Source organism: Eptatretus burgeri, chromosome 8, assembly GCF_056783735.1.
Source record: "Eptatretus burgeri isolate ZD-2024b chromosome 8, Ebu_testis_v1, whole genome shotgun sequence".
Lineage (NCBI taxonomy): Eukaryota > Metazoa > Chordata > Myxini > Myxiniformes > Myxinidae > Eptatretus > Eptatretus burgeri.
The window spans coordinates 76,019,940-76,042,836 of NC_140968.1; the positions used below are offsets into that span (position 1 = coordinate 76,019,940).

The window sequence follows — 22,897 nt, forward strand, 5'->3', positions numbered from 1 at the left end:
CCCTTTTACTTGTAACTTTTACATACTCAATTCATTCGTCATAACTAGATTCCTTGAGACAGAAATTGATTTTACGTGGGTATATCCACCTGAAGTTCCAAAATCAGCTGCAATTATAATTTTGGCATGTTTTTTGTTGGAAATCACTTATAACATGTAGAGATGCAAATAAAAAAAATCGAAATTTTGTTGAAATTTTCTCTAACAATTTCTTTTTTTAGGGGGGGGGGGTGGGTGGAAATCACTTAAAACATGTAGAAATACAAAAAAAAAAAAATTCAAATATTTTTTCAAAATGGCCGCCATAGTGGCCATATTGGATTTTGGACGAAGTCCAAAATTTAATGGCATGATCCTTGGACCAGACCTAACCCCCCCCCCCCCACCAAGTTTCGTCGAAATCCGTCGAGGAGTTTTTCCGTAATACTGTTCACGAACAAACAAACAAACAAACAGAAAGGGGTGAAAACAGTAACCTCCATCCATCTTCGATGGCGGAGGTTAACTAGAATCTTCATCACGTTGAACAGTTTACGTTTTGTTTCCAACTAATAAGCCAGATCTGGTTCCGGACATGAACCAAAATCTAATCGGTTTCTTCTCATCACATAACTAACTCATCCACCTAGTTTTCTCACAAGTCGTCCACAACTTGAGATATCGTGCTATTTATCATTTTTGGCCCCATTTCTCAACGGTGAAGAATTACTTGGAGAATTTAAAAAAAAAAAACGATTATCCAGATCCAGATCTTCACCAAAATTGAAGGGATTCATCCTTGTCATACACCCAAACTGTCCACAAAGTTTCATCCATGTCCATCAATAACTTTTTGAGATATCATGTTATATATCGTCATTTTAGTCCAATCACTCAATGGTGGTGAAGAATCACTTAAAAAAATTCTCGGATCCGGATCTTCACCCAAATTGAATCAGTTATTCCTTGTCACACACCCAACATGTCGACCAAGTTATGTTCGAATCCGTACACAACTTTTTGAGATATCGTGCTATATATCGTTTTTGGCCCCATCTCTCGATGGTGAAGAGTTAATTACGAAAAAAAATTCTCATATCCAGATCTGGATCTTCACTAAAATCGAATAATTTTGACCTTATCAAACACCCAACCTCTCCACCAAATTCCGTCTGAACCCATCCACAACTTTTTGAGAGATCCTGCTCACAGACAGAGACAGACAGACAGGGGTGACAAGATATCCTCCGTCCACATTTGATGGCGGAGGTAAAATAAAAAAGTAAAAAGTGGAGGATTTCTATCTCCACTAAAAAAAAACTATGATTCACTCAAGTAAAAATAGGTATAATTATCACTCTAGTTGAAAGAACACAACAAAGATTATAATAATATGAGCTCCCTTACAAGGAACTTTTGACACAGGAGGTGGGCATTAGGCCCATCAAAGCCTGCACTATTATTACCATCCTATGGTTGTTTGTCCACCCTCTATTCTTTCAAATGCTGAGCGTTTAAGCAAGGAAGCAGCCTGTACCATTTTTAAAGTCTTGAGTATGACTCGGTCAGGTTTGATCCATCAACCTGCCAGTCTCAGAGTGGACGCTCTAACCATTATAGCAAACAGGCTGTTGAACCTCTTGTATAGCTCGTCTTCAATGAAGGGCAACGGAAATAAACCGCAGTTCGAATAAGACATTTTATTGCCAACATCAGAACACCATATACAATAAACCTACAAAATGAAAGAAAGAGCAGAATGGACTCAGTTCAGTGGGATTGAAATACCAAAACCAAAAAGAAATAAAGCATCCATTGTTCTCTACTATATAGTACTGTATATACACACATATATATATATATATATATATATATATATATATATATATATATATATATATATATATATATATATATATATATATATCTATAGTCCTTACAAGACCATTGATCATGTGATCGCCTGTATTATGCTGTTACCTTTGTTGGGCAAAATAAGTGAACACGATATATTTTGACGTAAGTACGTAGGTATTACTGGTACATGAATCCGACAAGACAAGAAGAACCTCACAAAACCTAATCAGCTTCACCATCATGAAGTTCCACACCCAGCTTGTTTGCATGTAAAATGTTATATATTTAGAAAAGATATAGAGAAACAGTTGAGATGGGGGATCATGACAAGGTAGGAAAGGATATAAAGAAAAGAAAACGTGTGTGTGTGTGTGTGTGTGTGTGTGTGTGTGTGTGTGTGTGTGTGTGTGTGTGTGTGTGTGTGTGTGTGTGTGTGTGTGTGTGTGTGTGTGTGTGTGTGTGTAAGTACAAACATGGGCAAGTATCACAGCAAATATTCAGGGCAGACATTGAAACATGCATGAAAATGTGTCAAGGAATTCATGAAGTTGGTGCTGACTTCCAAAGAGCAAGAAGCAAACGGTGCACAAAGGCAGGAAATTCAAACAGGATGTCGAGTCCCAGAGTTTGCTCAACAAAAGCGGATACTTCGGGCATCCAGGCTTCGGGCATACAAGTACTAGACTTGGTGCATTGCGCACCTTGCGGCATTTGGAACGGGAATCTATGCTCGATTGCACGTATTTGCACGTTGGCAAGCTGACATCAGGTGCAAATGTGTGAGTTTATTTTTAGGTTGGCTTAATGAAAATAGGATTCAACTCTTTCAAGTTAAAAAAAAAGAAGGCAAAAATTTATATAACAACTAATGAGATCTGAAAGGTTGCAATCTGGTTACTTAAAAAAAAAATCCTCAACAGGTTTGATACATCTCTGTTCGGAATAAGCCTGTCATGCTTTTTTGCATTCGAGCATTTTGGTTTCCTGATTTATGAGAACAAATTTGATGCAAATCGACCAGAATTTATGATTGCTGCTATTGTCTTTTCATTTGCAGGCATTGCCATGATTGGGAGTGCTTTGCTCCAAATATTTCCACAAAACAAAACCCCTTATGAAAAAGGGATGAAAATATTCAATTATATCAATGATACAACCACAAACGGATGTTCCGTTGTCTGCTTGGGTAATTCGTGGAATGGGATGACGTAAAAAAAAGGCCTATTTTTGAAAAGAGGCCGACTATTTATTACAGACGCATTGGGGGAGGAGGATAAAATGAGAAAACCGAGAAAGGGATCAAGACGGGAGGATGATAGGAGAGAGAAAGGAGGGTAGGGGAGTGTGGGGGGGGGGGGAGTTGGGAAAGAAGGTTGGGAGGAGATATGAGTGAAGGAAGGGAAAGGAAAGGGTAAAAAGGATAAGCATGGAGCATGCAGAAAGGGAGGAAAAAGAAGGGGGATGGGAGGGGATGAATTACGCCAAACTTGCATACGGGAGAAACCAGTTACAACGACGTCTTTTGCAGCTACATTTTCACGATATGTAAAGGCACCGGATGGCACCACTCACAGCAACTCTCCTGAATCACAAATTTATCATTTTTGAAAGAAAGTACGAACCACACCATCCTCCAGATGAAGGAAGGATTCATATTTAAAAAATAAAAAAAAAGCACAGTCAAAAATGAAACAACATAAACAAAAATGGCAGTCCGTCGAGCGCATATCTCCACCAGGCTGAACAGTTTACATTTTGTATCCCACTAAGAGACCGGATGTGGATCTGGACCTCAACCAAAACCTAATCAGCTTGTTCTTGTCACCTACCCAACTCGTTCGCCGTGTTTCGTCCAAGTCCGCCCACAACTTTTTGAAATATCATGCTATATATCCTTTTTGGCCCCATCTCTCCATGGTGAAGAATCACTTAAAAATTTATTTTTTGTTTTCGTATCCGGATCCGGATCCGGATATTCACCAAAATTGAATCGATGTCTTCATCACACACCCAACCTGTCCAATAAGTTTCGTCCACATCCATCCACAACCTTTTGAGATATCGTGCAATTTATTGTTTTTGGTTCCATCTCTCAATGGTGAAGAATCACTTAAAACATGATCAAATCCAAAATCGGATCAATTTTTCCTTGTCACACACTCAACCTGTGCAGCAAGTTTCTTCCGAATCTGTTCATAACTCTTTGAGATATCCTGCTCACAGACAGACAATCAGACTGGGGTGAAAACATAACCTCCATCCACCTTTACTGGCAGAGATAACAATCTAACCAGACATGTTTGGAATTATTTTAAACCAGAAAAGTTTGATTGGTGGAGATGTGGGAGGGGGGGAGGGAACTTTGAAAAGAGAATCCAAGTACGTTCGAAGAAGCACACTCAAACCTCCCCTGTTCCTCATCTGCTGTTCTTGGCTCCTCTGACCATGTTCTTGTTAAAACCCACATTTATCTTGCTATTGTAAGGAGGCAACCTCAACAATGCAGACTATGGTGGTTTGCAAAGGTAAAACGACAGGGACCAAGATATTCCCTTTCATAAAAGGATCGGACTACAATCTCCACACCATTTTATATCGATTCCACCTGGCAATACTTTCACAAAAGCCTCCTTTCTCTCATGCACCGGTATATACCACCCTGTCTGTGGATTCTCGACCCCAGGACACTGAATCCTGTGGACAGACAGAAACAGCTTGCTCTCTCAACATGGAAAACACAACCGAGGGCAACTTCAGGTCACATGTTAAGGTTCATAACAAGATGCAAGCCAGAAAATCCTGACGGCAAACCAGGAAACATCATGGAGGAAATCTCAAGGCTGAACTCTCCAACCAGTCTCCTTCCTCAAAATCATGATGGCGCCTTGTCAAATCCATCTCGAAATGTACAGTCGTGGCCAAAAATATTAGCACCCTTTGACGTTTTTCAAATGATGCACACTTTCTTCAAAAAAATTGTTGAAAGTAAAAAAATATTTTGGGATCCACATACAGTATGTATTTCTTTGGTTTTCAGTGGAACAAAACAAAAAAAAGCTGAACATTTTTTACTAAATCTTAGCTTATTTCACACAGAAATCCTAAAATGGCCTGGACAACATTATTGGCCCCTTTTAGAAGTTGTTAGAAATCATGAGATTTTAAGCAGGTGATTCTCCTTTACTTTGAAATTGAACTCACCTGTGGTGAGTTGCAGGTGCCTGCAAAATTAAAAAAAAAAATCACTCATTCAACTGATTTTAATAGAGAAAAGGGGTCATTCTGCTGTTTTGTGTCACTGTGTACCACAATGTGCATGGAGAGGATAATGAAAACCAGAGAATTGTCTGAGGAGGTCAGACACAAAATCGTAGCCAAGCATGGACAATCTCAAGGCTACAAGTCCATCTCCAGTGACTTTCATGTACCCGTCTCCATCGTACGCAATGTTATCAGGAAGTTTAAGGCCCATGACCCTGTAGCCAACCTCCCTGGATGTGGCCGTATGATAAAACTTGATCGAAGATTGGGGCGAAGGATTGATCAAAGATTGGTGGTGATTGAATGGTGGGACACAAGGTATGATAGGCCGGGGGCCAGTGGGACCTACCTTGCACCCCCTTGCGACAATTTTTCACCGATACCACATTGTTCATATATATATCCCAAGTATCAGAAAAAAGATGTTCCCAGAAAAATAACTCATTTGCACGATGCTTTATTAAGCTGTTTCCCTGGCAACCAATCAAAAATAGACGAATCTCACAAAGATCGGCAAATTGTCAATATCTCCGTCAAATATAAACATAAAATCACAAAATTGGTGTCAACTTAAAGCTTTACGTTATACATTTACATGTATAACTATAAAGTTATACATTTACGTATAAAAATATATTTTTGTTTATGCTAATGAGCTCATTTGCATATTAATTAAATTTGACTTAAAGACAATAATTCCCACAAAAATGCAAGAATTTCCATTTTCTTTCCTTGTAATTACCACATGTCAGTTTTTTTTTTTGTCAAAATACAACATTACGTAAGTGTTGCCAGATACAAGCCAGGTTGGCAAAAAATATATTAAAAATTTAGAATTTTTTTAAGTAGGCTGATTGGCATAAAATACAAAGCACAATGAATCGTTCGAAAATCATGCGAAATCACATTAATCAGTAGAATTAATTACCTGGGCCTGATATAATACATAACTGCGACTAATGATGGTTGTGGTGTTTAAAGGACACATCACTCTTTTCTGTTTGGGTAAAAGTAGTGAAAATAGTTGTCAATACATTGATATGCTAATTAGGTTCTGCCATTATGGGAATTTACATTTTTGTAAATATCTCACCTTCCGGTACATGGACATTTGTAAATGAGGAGTCTAGAGCTATGTTTGGAGGGTCAATGAATACAGTGAACAGATTTCCTTTGTTGTCAGAGATGTTGAATAGTCTTTATGGATGATATGTTAATTATAATCCCCGATCACCAGTAAGGGGGATCATATTGTGATCGCTTTTTTTGCGTGCATGTCTGTGTGTTGTCACTTTTCGCTTCCGTCGATGTAAATGTGAGGTTGTATGGCTCTATAGCCTGGAGGTGTAGGTATCCATGCTGTGATATCATAATCTACAGCCTGACATTGCTCCTTCTAGTTGTGATTGTATAATTCTTATTGTCATATACAACAATACATTGAATAACCAATTTTATTTGTTTCTTGCAGACATAGTGCGTTGATGGCCCAATTCGTTGCACGGAGATGAAACCTCAGAAGAGAAAGCAGGAACAGACTGATGTCAGTGCAAAAAAAGAGACAGATATGTATCCTGCATTGCGAGGGAGCAAAGAGTGATGGATTCACCTATTTGTCAAGCGTCAGTGATCCGGCAGAGAGACTCAGGTACCTTAAGAACGTACGTACTAGGCGACTGTCTGAGCCAATCGGTTCTAAGACCCGTATGCTCTCTGCTTGTGAAGCAATACCAGATGTAATAAGTGATGACCATGGATATCATCGAACTCGTTACCAACGATTTACAAGGAACTTGGACCGTCTTCACGGCTCAGAACCTACAGCAGAGTGTTCAGGGGGTTCCCGAACACCACGGAAAGGTTCGGCCGATGGACAAACTGTTTTGTTCAGTCCTGATTGCATATTCTGTAACAAGGAAGGCAGAATTGCAGTCAAACGTTCAGGGACATGGTCAACAGAGGCGACGACAAAATTTAAATCTGATGGATGGGGTGACTGTCCTTGAGGCTGCTGAAGCAAAGAAGGATGAAAAACTGTTGACTCGGATAAGAAATGTTGACCTTTTTAAGGCAGAGGCCCAATTTCATCCCAGTTGCCGAAAAACCTATACGTAGGACAGTGAACGCGGCAGGGGAGATGATGAAGAGGCTAGGTTGTATCAGCAGCACCTTGAGAAGGCCCATAAATATGCTTTTGACATGGTGTATGATGTAGTTGAAAAGGACATACTCTCTGGAGGGAAAGTCATGAAGCTCACTGACTTGCGTGATATTTATATCACCGATCTGGCAAATTCAGCCTTTTCTAACCCAGACTATCGCAGTGAAAAGCTTAAATCAAAGCTCGAAAAGGCCTATAGGGGGAGGATAGCCTTTTGCCCACTCGGTGTCGGTGGCAAGTTACACTCTCAACTGGTGTACAGTTTAGAATTGAAATTGGAATGTGCTGTGCGTTGTGCATTTCTTTTGGGCACGGCAGATAATGTGAGAGATGTTGCAACGACTTTATGACATGTCATTCTGAATGCCCATGAGCAGTGTGGAGAACTTGAGTGGCCCCCAACCACGGATAAAATTGACAGCACTGATGAGACAATCTCAGCCATGCTGACCAGCTTTCTGAAGCTGGTTACAGCAGGGAAAACAAAGGACACCTCTGTGAAGACGGATAGACTGGTAAGCTCTATTGGGCAGGACTTGTGCAGGGCTGTCACTAACGGCGAGTGAAAATTGCCCAAGAATATTCTGCTTTGCATGGCACTACGACATATGTACCGCAGTAAGCAGCTAACCACCCTTCTAAATCACCTCGGGCATTGTGAGAGTCATTCATTCTCCTTGGAGGTCGAGACAGCGATTGCCAAGGCTGTTGAGCAAGCATCATCATTGCTTTCATCACAGATTGTATGCCAACCTGATATCGCATCACTTTTCCACTCCGAGTTTGACAATTTTGACCAGTTGGTAAACACTGAGGGTGGCTCAATTCATACTGCACATGGCATTATGATACAGGAGTTGCTAAAGCGTGATGACAGCGAGGACCCAGGTGGCATGGTGCCTGATTTGCCAGCAGCAGAGAGAACCAAGGAGTGATCATTCACAGAGACAACACAAGAGACCCGAGCAGAATGTTATGTATCTCAACGCAAAAGTCCACCATACAAGGTTGTCAACAAGCTCCTACCTGGATGTGAAGCATCGATGATAGCAACAAGGGAAATAGGAAATATCTGGGTCTTTTTGAGAAAAGAGAAATCTGCTGGAGAACAAGAGGTACCAGGATGGTCTGGCTTTATTTCTGAGACTGGTACCAAGCCCACAAACCTTACCAGTATCGACTACTATCCAGTGATAAACCATCCAATCACGGAGTACAGAAGAGTGCAAGAATGCTTACGGTATGCAGAAGAGGCAAGCAGAGAAGTTGGGCAACCATACAGGAATTTCATTGTTCTCTGATTTTTGCATGTAATGAAGCTATCCAAACATTATTCTACATCTCTGACAACAAAGGAAATAAGTTCACTTTATTCCTTGACCCTCCAAACATATGTGTAGATTCCTCATTTACAAATTTCCATGCACCAGAAGTTGAGATATTTACAAAAATGAGAATTTCCATAATGGCAGATCCTAATGAGCATATCAATGCATTTAAAATTATTTCCACTACTTTTATTCAAACAGAAAATAGTTATGTTTCCCTTAAACACCAACAGACATCATAACTTGTAGTTATGTATTACATCAGGTCCAGGTAATTAATTCTATTGATTAATCTGATTTCGCATGATTTTCGAACGATTCATTGTACTTTGTATTTTATGCTAATTAGCCTATTTTAAAAATTCAAAAATTTTAATATATTTTTTGCCAACCTGTCTTGTACCTGGCAACACTTAAGTAATGTTTTTTTGACAAAAAAAAACTGACGTGTGGTAATTACAAGGAAAGAAAATGAAGATTCTTGCATTTTTGTGGGAATTATTGTCTATAAATCAAATTTAATTAACATGCAAATGAGCTAATTAGCATAAACAAAATATATTTTAATACGTAAATGTATAGGCTTTAATTTGACACCAATTTTGTGATTTTATGTTTATATTTGACGGAGATATTGACATTTTGCCGATCTTTGTGAAATTCGTCTATTTTTAATTGGTTGCCATGGAAACAGCTAAATAAAGCATCGTGCAAATGAGTTATTTTTCTGGGAACATCTTTTTTTCTGATACTTGGATATATATGAACACTGTGGTATCAGTGCAAACTTGTCGCAGGGGGGGTTCAAGGTAGGTCCCACTGGCCCCCGGCCTATGACAATTTCAACTCGCACCATCCGTCGTCAACTCAATTAAAGGGGTTCTATGGTAGGAGACCCATGAGTACCCCGCTGCTGAGAGAGATAGAGATAGAGATAGAGATAGAGATAGAGATAGAGAGAGACACAGAGACATAAGAAAGCCAAACTGGAGTTTGCCAAAACACAGCTGAACAAGCCAAAATCCTTCTGGGAGAATGTCCTGTGGACAGATGAGACCAAATTCGAGCTTTTTGGAAAAACACATCATCTCTATGGTTACTGAAAACAAAATGAAGCCTTCAAAGAAAAGAACACCTTCCCTACAATCAAACCTCGAGGAGTTTAGTGATGTTTTGGAGTTGCTGTGCTGCCTCTGGCACTGCGTGCCTTGAATGTGTGCACGGCATCATGAAATCAGATTACCAAGGCATTTTGGAGCGCAATGTTCAACCCAGTGTCAGAAAGCTGGGCCTCCATCGGTCACTGGTCTTTCAGCAGGATTATGACCTCAAACACACTTCAAAAAGCACCCAAGACAAAACGCTAGACTGTTCTGAAGTGGCCAGCAATGAGTCCAGATATAAATCCCATTGAACACCTGTGGGAAGATCTGAAAACAGAAGTTAGGAGAAGGCACCCTTCAAATCTGGGAGAACTGGAGCAGCTTGCACAAGAAGTGTGGACCAAACTGCCAGTGGAGAGGTGTACGAAGCTCATTCACGGCTATAGGAAGTGCTTGACTACAGTTATTTTGTCCAAAGAATGTGATACCAAATATTAAGTCTCACGTGTCAATACTTTTGTCAATGCCATTTCTTTTTATTTTCTGATTTAAAACGATGTATTAAGTTCTGAATCAAAAACAAAGGTTCTGTAATATTAACAATGGATTAAACAATTGTGGAGACCAAATACTTTTGTCAATTCCAACTAATTTTTCGAGAAAATTGTGAGTTATTTGAAAAAAGTACAAGGGTGCCAATATTTTTGGCCACGGCTGTATGCTCTCACTGCATCCGGCATCAATGCTCTTGCCTCTCCTATGTTTGCACACTTCGGTCTGCCTTTCTCCTTTGTTCGCATCCTGTCTGCCTCCCATCGACAAGTCACTCAACATCACTCATCTCACCAAGTGCAAAAAAACGAGCACCCATCAACTAAAGACCAGTTAACATTCTTAAAATTATTTTAAAAAGTGATGGAATCAATCATTACTTCTGATATCTTTCCCATTTTGAAACTCTGAAATATGACCATTTGTTCAGATTATGTCCTGGTCTCTCAACTCTGGACAAGCTGCTGCTCTTCCGTCAGAAATTGTTTGAAGCCATAACTCTGAAACAATAGGTGAGGACTATCTATCATGGACATATCTCAGGTACTTGACACAGTCTGGCATATTGCATGACCTGCCACAAACTCTGCCTGAGGTGTATATAAGGTGGCCTTCATCCAAGTATTTCTGATTTAATGAACTCATTCAGGCAATGCATCACTGTCAATGGAACACTCTCCTCTCTTCTCTCCAAGTGGAGGCTAGAGTGCTCCAAAGCAGGGTCTTGGGTCCATTGTTGTTTATCATCTGCATAAACAACCTCTCTGATGCTCTGGAAAACCTGTCATCCTTTTTTACAGATGACTCAACATCGTGTTGCACAATACCCCCCCTCCCACCCCCACTGACAGACAAGCAAAGGCTACAGCATTCTCTGATGATCTGGAATTGATTAGATGCCCGTCTGATAAATAGAACCTCAACCTTCAATCCGAAAAATTCTCAGTCTCACCCAATTGTGCAAGAAGGATAGTCAAACGAACCCATGTCACAACTTTCATGGTCAGCCACTCAAAGAGGTTCAGTCTTTGGTCTCATGAACTTCTAGGCATTAACATCAACCACAACCTCTCCACCAGTGATGACCATATTGCAAAGCTGGCTTCCAAAGCCAGCAGCAGACTGGGCATCATCTGTCATTCCAAGTATTTGCTTGAAAGATCACAACCCTCAGCCTACAAGGTCTTTGTAGCTTAATGGAGCACTGCTCTCACATATGTGCTGGTGCTCCAGCATCACATCTGTCTCTCATAGATTATGTGGAATCCAAGACTCAACAGTATTGACTTTTCTCCCACAATGAGGGCAAAGCACAAGGTCTGTTGATCTCACATCACATGCAGGTCAGTGGTCTCTCCTCCAATTTAGATTCCTCTGCTCTCCCAGCCCTCCAACCAGCCCCATAAATTTGAGGATGCACATATTCTTCCAGTAACCCAATATTGGTTAAGTCTCTAAAATTTTGGCTGACGACAACCTCACCTCTTTTGTTCCTCGCTTCTCTTATCTGTGGAACTGCCTTCTAGTCCATTTTCCCTTCCAATGTTCACTGTAGTGTAGCTATGAATTGTCAAAGGTACAAGGTATTTTGGTTGATTTGTCATCCTAAGGGGTCCCTGAAGTATTCCAGCTGGGTTGTCCTCAGGACAACTTTGGGCAATTTTTTTATATGCAAATTATGTAAGCCATTACTGAAAAATCGACTTTGTTGAATATCTCTGCAACTTTACATGATAATGTCACAGAAATGGTGTTTATACCTATGTTTTCATGGTCAAGAATTAAGATAAAGGTATTAAAAATGTTACCACATCCATATATTTTGTCTTTATGCAAATTAGTTGCCGCCATTAACGAAAAATCGACTTCGTTGAATATCTCTGCAACTTTACATGATAATGTCACAGAAATGGTGTCTATACCTATGTTTTCATGGTCAAGGATTAAGATAAAGACATTAAAAATGTTACCACATCAAGGTTCATATGTATAATATATGTATTTGATATTATTTAATTGATGTACATATGGCAACTATCAATAATATCCAATTCTGTCTTCAGGATATAACGATGGCTAGCGGAATGTGTCTGCTCCCGGGCTGCCATGAGAAAGGATCACACAACACAGTTAGAATCCAAGGCATCCACACTCTGATTCAGAGGAGCACGGAGCGGGGTGACGATGATGTCTGTATCCAGTTACAGACCGTCCTGGACACACAAGGAGACAATGCATCCATAGGCTGTCATAAGACATGCTACTGCATGTACACATCTAAACACAATGTGGCGAAATACGTGGCGAAGAAACGGAAAGAAGGTTTTCCCATGTCCAAGACTGAGCCGCAGACAAGTAGAATCAAACGATCACAACTTCCAACATTCGACTTTAAGAAACATTGTTTCATTCGTGGTGATGATTGCCATCCGAAAGATTTCAAGCACCCCGACAGGTGGGAACGTGTAGTCCAGTGTGACACCAGTGATCGTCCTGGCATTACATCATTCAAAGATGTGCTTCTAGATGTATGTGAGCAGAGGCATGATGATTGGGGTAGAAAGGTTGAAATCCGCATCAAAGGTGCTCTTACAGATTTACCAGCCGCTGAAGCACAATACCATAAGAAGTGTTTTAATAAGTTCATGGTTATTCCCAAGTATGCTGACTTATCTTCTGATCCTATTGTGCTCGATGATGATGCTCTGAAGGTCGTAGTGGATGACATGTATGCTAATCAACATGTCAGTACCTGGACCACCATTGAGTTGCACGATATGTATTGTGGTCTCGGTGGCTTGCTATCTCGCCAACAGATGTTCGCGAAACTCACTTGCTATTTAGGTAGTGATATCGTGGTAGTACGAATGGAGGGTTGTGCATCTGTTGTGGGGTTCAGGCATCTTATAGACAAGTCTCTGAAGCTGGTTAAGGACGAATCAGTCGACGAGCAGAGCGTGGACACTGTAGTCCAGCAGGTCAGGGTGGAGGCACGAGCAGTCCAGGTCAACAATGCAGGTTATGATATGGGTGACTTTACTCACAGCAACACGCTCAAACAGACAAGCCCAACTTTGTTGAAACTAATTGCTGAATTGGTTTCTCGTGGAAAAGTGACCCAGCAGTCTCTTAGCCTGACCCAAGCGGTTCAAGGCCACATCACCGGCATCAGAAACCAGACAACGCTGGGGCTAGCAGTGAAGTTACACCAGAGGCATGGTAGTTCGGAGATGATCAAGTTGCTACATGACCACGGCTTCATTGTGTCCTATGAAGAGGTCATTCGCTTCCGAAAATCAGCAGCAAAGTTTTCGGGTGACAAAAGCAGCATGATACACCAGGCCATGGGTTTGATGCGAAATGTTGGATCAATCTTTGGTTGGTTTGACAATCTTGATCTTCTAGTGTCAACCCCGAATGGACGCCGAGCCACCCACGTCATGGCTCACGAGTTTCAGCAACATCCCGCTGGAATCATACAGATAGGTAGTGCTCAACCTGGAGTCATGAGCCTTGTCATCCCGCGCCTGCTCAAAACAGCTGCACGTTATCTCAACATCAGCACCAGTCGATCGATCCCACTGCAGCACCACATGGGACCGAAGAAGGTCAACCCTCCAATGATTCCAATGACATCAGGAGTCTCGTGTGCTGATGTTTGTGCCAGAGAACAGAGTCTCAACGCTGCTCAGCTGAAGGACACATAGTGGCTGAACTCGCTAAGATCCGACGAGAGCATGGAGCGGTACGGATTCAACAATCAACTTGCCAGGCAGGAAGCTCCATCTCCTTCCAAGGCAGCTACAGTGTACCTGTTTGGTCCTCTCATAGATGCCCCACCATCCCATCCTGATACAGTACTCACATCACTACTATACATGAAGAAATCACTAAGTGAACTGGGAATGAGCTATGCAAATCTGTCCATCGATATGCAGCTGGGCAATTCCGCAGTTAGTAACGTTACATTTTAGGGACATTCTCATTATTTAGATAAGAGTCCTTTCTCTATCTGTGGATGTAAAGTCTCATTAATGTCACCAGAGATCAACCTAGTCTAGACGTAGAACAGAGCAAAGAATGAAATCATTTCATGAAACATTCTAGAAGAAAGAACTGCTTTTAATGCCGGTTAGTAATGTCCTTTTTTTGTAACGTTACTAACCGGCATTAAAAGCAGTTCTTTCTTCTAGAATGTTTCATGAAATGATTTCATTCTTTGCTCTGTTTTACGTCTAGACTAGGTTGATCTCTGGTGACATTAATGAGACTTTACATCCACAGATAGAGAAAGGACTCTTATCTAAATAATGAGAATGTCCCTAAAATGTAACGTTACTAACTGCGGAATTGCCCAGCTGTACATGGTTGCGCAGCAAGTAAAGTGGTGGGATCCGACAAGGTTTGAGGATGTTATCGTTCGTCCAGGTGCGATGCACATTATCATGTCCTTCTTAGGGTGCATCGGAACGCTGATGAAGGGATCAGGTCTGTATGTTCTGGTTAGAGCAGCATTCGGAGGTATGATGGGGAATATGAATGGGAAGGCATGGGTGAGAGCCATGAGAGCATTTCGCATGGTGTCAGTGGCACTGATGCAGAACTGTCTACAAGGTGGTGAAAAAAGCTTTGAGGAAATCGTGTCATACATGGAAGATGCAAGGCAGAATCCTACGGGCAGACACTGGGTGGATAATCTGGTGAAACCGATGCTCTTGGCTCATCAGTTCCTGCGTGCAGAGAGAGAGGGAAACTGGCTCTTCCAACAACTGTGCTTGGAGCGGATGTTGCCCTACTTCTTTAGTGCAGGTCACGTTCACTATGCTCGCTATATCTCGTGGCACTTACTAGAAATGAGACACCTACTGCCAGAAGCAGCCAAGACTGACCTTATCGCGGGAGCACATGTCTGTCGTCACAGCGAGGTCTACTGGAACTCAGTATCAGGTGGGTTGTTCATTTTAAACACATGCGGATGCATTCCTTATACAATTCATTGATCTAACTGTTATATAAATATATATTTACAGGTGACCAATTTGGTGAGCAGACAGCTATCAGGACTGGAAAGGGTGGATTTAAGGGTATGACGCTCTCATCTGAGCTTGTTACAGAATGGATCGATTAATTTCCAATCTCGGTCTACCTCTCTGATGCCATGGAACACATGTATTCTGAGAAAGTACCCATTGCATCACTGCAGACCAAACACAAAGAGGAAGGTATGAAGCGGAAAAAGCTTGATGTTGATGACAGGAACCTTATTGCTACAGAATTAGCGAAACATTCCCACCCATTGGCAGTGGAGAGCGATGTCCTCTACAACATTGTCAATGGCCAAGTCGCTCCCAAGGAAGTCAATGTTGCAGATGCAGTGGTAATTGGAGAAAAGATGGTCATGTCATTCCGCAACTCTCTGCCATCCGGTTTCCATGGCAAGATTTCTAGCCAGGTCAAGACGATGGAACAACTCAAACGAGGCATGAAGATTGGCAGTAAGACTGCCTTTGACATGGAGGCCATCTTCATCCACCTTCTGATGGTCGGACAACAACGACAGCTAAAGCAAGCACCCATCTTTCAATACGAACTGTGTGCATTCCCGCCCTCAATCATCGATGAGTATGGCTGCTTACGCAAGGGCAACAAATCTGTTCTTGCCAATCGTTTGGGTGTGAAACAACTCGATGCTCCAGCTCCAGACATCGTGATCGTAGATGCACAGCAGCTGCTTTACCACATCATATGGCCACATGGAGGGGATGCCTCCATTGTCATTGAAAGTATCAAGCGTCGTCTCTCATGTTAACCTGATGGTACCGAGAAGATTTTGGTATTTGACAGGTATAATGATATCTCAGCAAAATACCACGAGAGGAAGCGACGTGGTGGCGAGGGTTCAACAGACTATAACTTGACCATCAGCAGTCCACTTCCTAATCGTGATGCCATTCTTAAGAACAAGCACAACAAGCGGGAACTCTCACGGGTGCTGTCCTCATTCAACATGGGTGCTGATATATCGATCGAGAGTAGAGATGGTGGCTTTGCACATGATGAGGCAGATTTCACGATGATCTCATACCTGCTACAAGCTGCCGAATCTGGTATGGTGGTGATTTGAATCCTGAGTGATGACACCGATGTATTTGTGCTTTTGATGTACTGGGTGTGGGAAATGCAGCTGCACAATCTTTGCAGTATCCAGATGGAATGCTGGAATGGGGCAGTGATTGACATCAACGCGAGCTGTATGCTTCTGGGCCAGAAGTGTCTCCAGTTACCTGGAATGCATGCACTGAGTGGCTGCGACACAGTTTCCTACCCATTCAACAAGGGGAAGATCAGCGCTCTGAATGTTTTGAAGGAAGGTGACTTCCCAGGGCTGTTTGAGGTCCTGGGCGAGGAAGATGCCACACACGAGGATCTAATGAACACAGGCCAACGGTTCTTCATGGCCTTATATGGTCAACCGCCAGGTACTTCGATGAGTATGGCACGCTATCAGCAGATCATGGCATTGCCTCCAACAGAAGTGAATCTGCTTCTTCATGTTCGCCGAGCACACCTTCACATGATGTTGTGGAAGGCTGCTGATCAGCAGGCTCCTCCTTGTGTGGACATCACACAATTTGGATGGGAATTAAATGATGGTATTCCATCACCTGTCGTTGACATAGGTCCTCCGGCTCCACAAGGGCTCATCGATGTCATAAGCTGTGGATGTAAAGCAGAGGGCAAGGCATGCAGTACCGAGGGATGCAGCTGCCACAGACATACCATGTCATGTACGGCCTATTGCATGTGCGCTGGTGGTGAAGGCTGTTTCAACCCTTTTACGGCAAGGAATGATGTGGAGGATAATGTACAGGATGATGCGGAGAATGATGATGATGATGAAGATGATTAGTGTTGAGGAGTTTGGAGGATAATTTATGGATTCGTTTGCAAATGCAACATTAGTTTGGAATGAATATGTTGTGCAACATTATTACTGCATTAACAATTCCATGATTTCCGTTTTTGTTGTGATTAGATTGTTACTTTGTCGTTGTAATAAATGTCATGATCCTCCAACATGGTGTACAGATTGAAGTATATGGATAGGGTAACATTTTTAATGCCTTTATCTTAATTTTTGACCATGAAAACATGGGTATAAACACCATTTCTGTGACATTATCATGTAAAGTTGCAGAGATATTCAACAAAGTCGATTTTTCGGTAATGGCGGCACCTAATTTGCATAAAGACAAAATATATGGATGTGGTAACTTTTTTAATGCCTTTATCTTAATCCTTGACCATGAAAACATGGGCATAGACACCATTTCTGTGACATTATCATGCATAGTTGCAGAGATATTCAACAAATCGATTTTTCAGTAATGGCAGACCTAATTTGTATATAAAAAAGTTTGCCCAAAGATGTCCTGAGGACAACCCAGCTGGAATACTTCAGGGACCCATTGGGATCACAAATCAACCAAAAAACCTTGTACCTTTGACAATTCATAGCTTCTCAAAATGGCAAATGGACTATTCCTGCAGTTGTTATATCCAATTCTTCCCTCCAGGGCATCAAGCAGTTGATGTACTGCTATACCATTTCATCTCCAACCCTTATCCACAATATTATTTTAGGCACAATGACCCTGCTGACCCAAGCCCTCTTAGTTGTGGGTTGCTGTGTTTTCTCCCATCCTCCCCCCCCTCCCACGTTTGTTCGTTGCCTTGCTTAATTGTGCAATTGCCTAGCTGTTGCCATAGCGTCTGTCAGTTAATACCCACTGTCACCTTGCTCTTCCATGAGCCTCGGTAATTTTTTTTTAAAGCAGCATATCACGACATGTTTAATAGCATTTCATAATCACTTGTAAATAATCATCATAGGGTCCAAGTTTGAAACCAAAAGGCTAACTCACCTCCTCTACTCTCGTAGCCAACATGTGGCTCTCAACGGAATCCTTTTATCTCCTCTCCCTGTCAAGGCTGGAGCACCCCAAGGCAGTGTTCTGGGCCCAGTCCTATTCCTGATCTTCATCGATGATGTCTCCGATTCTCTGAAAAATCCTCTTTATCTATTTTCTGATGACTCCACCCTCTGCCGTGACATCCTTCATCCTTCAGACGGGTAGGCTGCAGCCTCTTCCTTCTCTTTCAGACATTGATAAAAATCACAAGATGGTCAAACGTGAGCTCTTCCAGGTGTCTCGACGATGTATGCAATGTTTTTTTTTGTAATCCTATAGCTCTACAAAACTCCCGACCCTCTTCATAATTGTATGACATGTATTCATTATCCTACAATCCACTGACACATCATTTATAACTATTGTACCAAGCTTGAATAGAATGCACCCTGACTCATCGATTCGGCTTTCCATTGCATGCCGTGTTGTTCCAATGATAATAAATTATTGATGATAAAAGAAAGATGGTAACACAGTGAGGAAAATAAAGTAAAAAGGGAGCAATGAAGAAATATAAACCAAGTAGAGAAGAGATACCTGAGAAATAATTTCATAAAATTAATCTGTATCAGCTTGGCTATTAATGTGGCCAAGTAAATGCACCGAGAAAAGGATGTTAACCCACTCAATCATAAAAAGTCAGAACTTCTTTCCCATGAAAAGCATTTATGAATATTTTATTTAACAGGCATTTAACCATTATAGAATGAAGTTTCGTACACCACGAGTAGAAAAACAGAAAAGATGTGCAAGCCAACAGAGAAAGCAGGTAAGCGGGAAGCTAAGTGTGAGGAGGGGAAGGTGGAGTTGAGAGCAGGGGCGTCGCTGGGCACGTGCTCCGAATGTTTTTTGCTGTGCCCCAAATCAATTTTAACCCCTTGGCTATGATAGGCCACTTTATAACAATCAGCCTATTTTTCAACATGTGCCACTGTGCTAAATGTTATGTTGGGGGTGGTGGGGGAAGGATCTGAAGTTCGAGGGGGCCCAGGCCCCAAATCTTTTTGAAAGCGAGTGAAGCCTTGGGTTGAGAGTAAGTGCGAAAGGGGGGAGGGAGTGGGAATCGCAGGCGGGAGGCAAATGTCTTCTGCCAGATCAGAGGTTCCAAAACTTTTCTCTTCGATGTAACAAAAATTTTTTTAATTAAATCGACCAACAGCAGGTTTTTCATACAACTCAAATGAAATGCACTGAAAGACATCATAAATATCATCATTCTGAAAGACAATGATGACAATTATCATCGTATTACAATGGAGCTGTGGCACATGTATGTATGTAGCCAAACTCCAGGGATTGCATTTTTCATAAATTAAAATCCATCCATCCATTGGGACCACACTCTGTGCAGAGCCTTGGTGCTACCTAAGCAGTCTCCTTGGCTATTGGGCACAATCCTGGACGGGTCGCCACTCCGACATAGTATACCAGCAAGCTGGCACTCATTTTGCCGACCTCGGAAGGATGACAGGCAGAGTCAACCCCACCTGGTATTAATTCAACAGCTGAGGGAGATTTGAACTCAGGATCCTCGGATCCCAAGCCCACCACCCTAACCATTAAGCCAATACCAAGCATACCAGATAATGCGAGAAGATAAGACACCCGGCTTAACGTCCATCTGAGTGAAACCTCGATCGATGCAATTTCCATAGAATATTCCAAATTCCGTTTTATGATCGAATGCATGGAAGGGAAACTTAAGCTAGAATTCAAACGTAAAGATACATGTGCACACAAAATAATATAATTTGAAACTAAGCAAACAAAAGAGAGGCACTCATGAATGAAAGAAGAACTAAAGGATGTCATATTGATACTTGACAGTGTGGTCCCAAATGGAAACCATGAGGACTGGATATACACTGCCGTCACTATCAGTTTTCCAGAACGTCTTTAATGGGAGGAGTGTGCTTGATTGATGGAACACAGTAAGTGGATATCAGTTGAAACCTTGGTCATATCAGCTGAAAATCTGAAACAGCGTTTAGTTTGTCCTGCACTGTACTTGCTTCTTTGTCGCTATTATGGCAGAAAATCCAGTCTCGCACAGATAGCTTGTGAAAAATCATGAGGAATTTAAATGCCCTTGCGGAAATCTGTGGATACTTTTCTATTCCCCTCATCCCCCAAAAATATAAAAAGAAAAATAAATAAATCTGAGAGACACACTGACATTCAAACTGAAGCTCACCATCACGAGAAAGTTTTATCACCTCTTCCCTATCCTTCGCCAATAAGTTACCTGATGGTGTTTTCCTCAACTCTGGTCTCGGATCTCTGAAAATTGGTCTCTGATCTAGTTTTTATATGCTACATCCACAGGGAAATATTCACAAAGATTTGAGATCAGAGCAAGAGAGAGTTCTTTAATTGTGAGGAATCAGGTCTGCATGAGGTTTCAATTAATTTTCAAGAAGAAAATCATATTTGGTAACAATTGATAGTTGGGAATGATTGTATTTTTGTTACTGTGAAGTGAGTGAGGTTTCTTCACAAATACTTTTTAGTTTATCATGAACAAGAAAAGTAGTTTTCAGACCTTGTAGATCGGCATTCACTTCATCAAGATGTGTAAATGTCCTTCAAATAGGCCAGTCTTGAAAACCACAGCCCATTCAAGAAAGTCAGAAGAAAACTCTTAATTTATGTCACCGAGAAAAACTTGCGTCTTAGAATGGAGATCAAACAAATGGGTCAACACCTTTCCATGAGAAAGCCAATTCACTTCTGTATGGAGAGGCAGCTTTTCATGACCACTTCCCCCACCTCACACCCAATTAATTGCCCAATAGCGAAAAGAAACGTGAAATTAGCGGTTGTGCTTCAATTAATTATGCAACTTCACAGCCCCATTTAAAAAAAACAAAAATTGGGAGACTTCTGGGGGATTGCCAGGGTGCTGCGATGTATACAGCAGTGTGTGAATTTGGCAGTGGTTGCAACTTCTTTAACTTTTGCCAGAGCACTGCTGGACTTACCAGTCATGGAATGAGTCCTCTCCATGCACTCACCGATACAAATTTGTCAATGCAATCAATTTTTACCTCCGCCACCAAAGGTGGATGGAGGTTATGCTTTCACCCCTGTCTGACTGTAAAAGCAGGATATCTCAAAAAGTTGTGAATGGATTCAGACGAAATTTGGTGGCCAGGTTGTGTGTGTGACAAGGATGAATATCCAGATCAGATGAATTTTTGAAAGTGCATCTTAACCATTGAGTGATAGGGCTAAAATCGCGATATAGCAGGACATCTCACTTGGTGGACAGGTTGGACGTGTGACAAGGATCAAGCAATTCGATTTCGGTGAATATCGAGATCTGGATCTGATACTGGAATGTTCTTCATTTTTACAAGTGTTGCTTCACCATTGAGAGATCGGGCCAAAAAACGGTATGCAGCAAGATATTTCAAAAAGTTGTGGACGAGTTATAACAAAACATGGTGGATGAGTTGTATTGGTGTTGAGAACAAGCCGATTCGATTTTGATGAGGTTCGGATGCAGATCCAGCCTATCAGTGGGATACAAAACGTAAATTGTTCAGCCTGGCGGAGGTATGCACTCCACCAAGTGCCGTACGAGTTTGTTACGGACTCATTCATTTTATTGAATGTCTCTCATGTTGTTCAATGCCTTGACAGAGCTTCACAAAAGAATAACTTTGCGCATGCTTGATGGGGCTAATGGCCTCCTCCTGCATTTAAGTTCCTTGTAGTTCTTTGTATTTGTAGTTCCTTCATTGTTATTTCTGATTCAAACCTGGTATATGTAAGCAGAGATGAAAAATTAGTTGCATCTGCACACTCATCTAAATGCAATGAAAATAATTTACTTTTCTTTATACCTTAAATGACCTTTTGCTTCCTTGAGAAGCCATTTTTGTGTATATTACCATACACACAAAGTACATAGCAGGGTGAACCAATTGGTTCACTCTGTCTGTCTGTCTGTACAAATGTCACTCTATGATCAGGGAACTACTTCATTTCAATTGAATTTTACATTTTGAACACTGTAGAACACAAATCGGAACATAGATCGGAACATAAACCTGCAGTTTAGTAGTAGTTTGGCTCTGAAAATTGTATAGAATCTCGTCCCGAGTGTGCATGCGCACAGAGGAATAAGGTAATCTTTTCAATCTGTCTGCCTGTCTGGCACCAAACAAAATTGAAAATCATTTCAAAAAGGAAACTTACTGCTTTGAGGGAGATCAAAAGGACATAAAAGAATAGGCACGAATAACTCATTTAACGTATTAAATAAAGTGGTGTAAAAGACTGTGCATCAATGGCGGTAAACTTCCAAAAAAAAGTTTTTATTTTTCTTCAGCCTTTAAAACTTTTATTCGATTTCAATAGAATTATATACTTGAACACTGTAGAGCACAAATCACCTTGTTGGCACTTCCAAAAATCCCCAGTTTAGCAGTACTTGGACAAAATATTACATCATTTTACACCACCTTCACTTATCAAATTTGCTACTTGCACTCTCAGCGTTGGAGAATATCGAGATTCAGACAAAATTGCAACACGTAGGAACTAGAGGGGGAGCACTCGGGAGAGTGCAAAACCTCCGCCGCCAATACTGCTGGGTCACTCAAGTGAACCTTATATCTTATTCATTAAATATGTCAACAGTGCTGAGAGTCATAGTTCTTTTCTCCAACATTTTTT

General features: G+C 41.3%; 2 protein-coding genes across 2 annotated transcripts in view; one reads left to right on the top strand and one right to left on the bottom strand.

The window, feature by feature from the left end:
* Window positions 1–22,897, bottom strand: part of PLCG1 (phospholipase C gamma 1) — a 226,712-nt gene that overhangs the window by 178,623 nt on the left and 25,192 nt on the right. The window lies entirely within an intron of this gene.
* On the top strand, window positions 12,091–17,162 carry LOC147022084 (uncharacterized). The gene is made up of 2 exons (XM_085890445.1): window positions 12,091–13,751; window positions 16,472–17,162. Exons 1-2 carry the CDS (start codon window positions 12,269–12,271, stop codon window positions 17,149–17,151), a joined length of 2,163 nt encoding a protein of 720 aa, XP_085746571.1. The 5' UTR covers window positions 12,091–12,268; the 3' UTR covers window positions 17,152–17,162.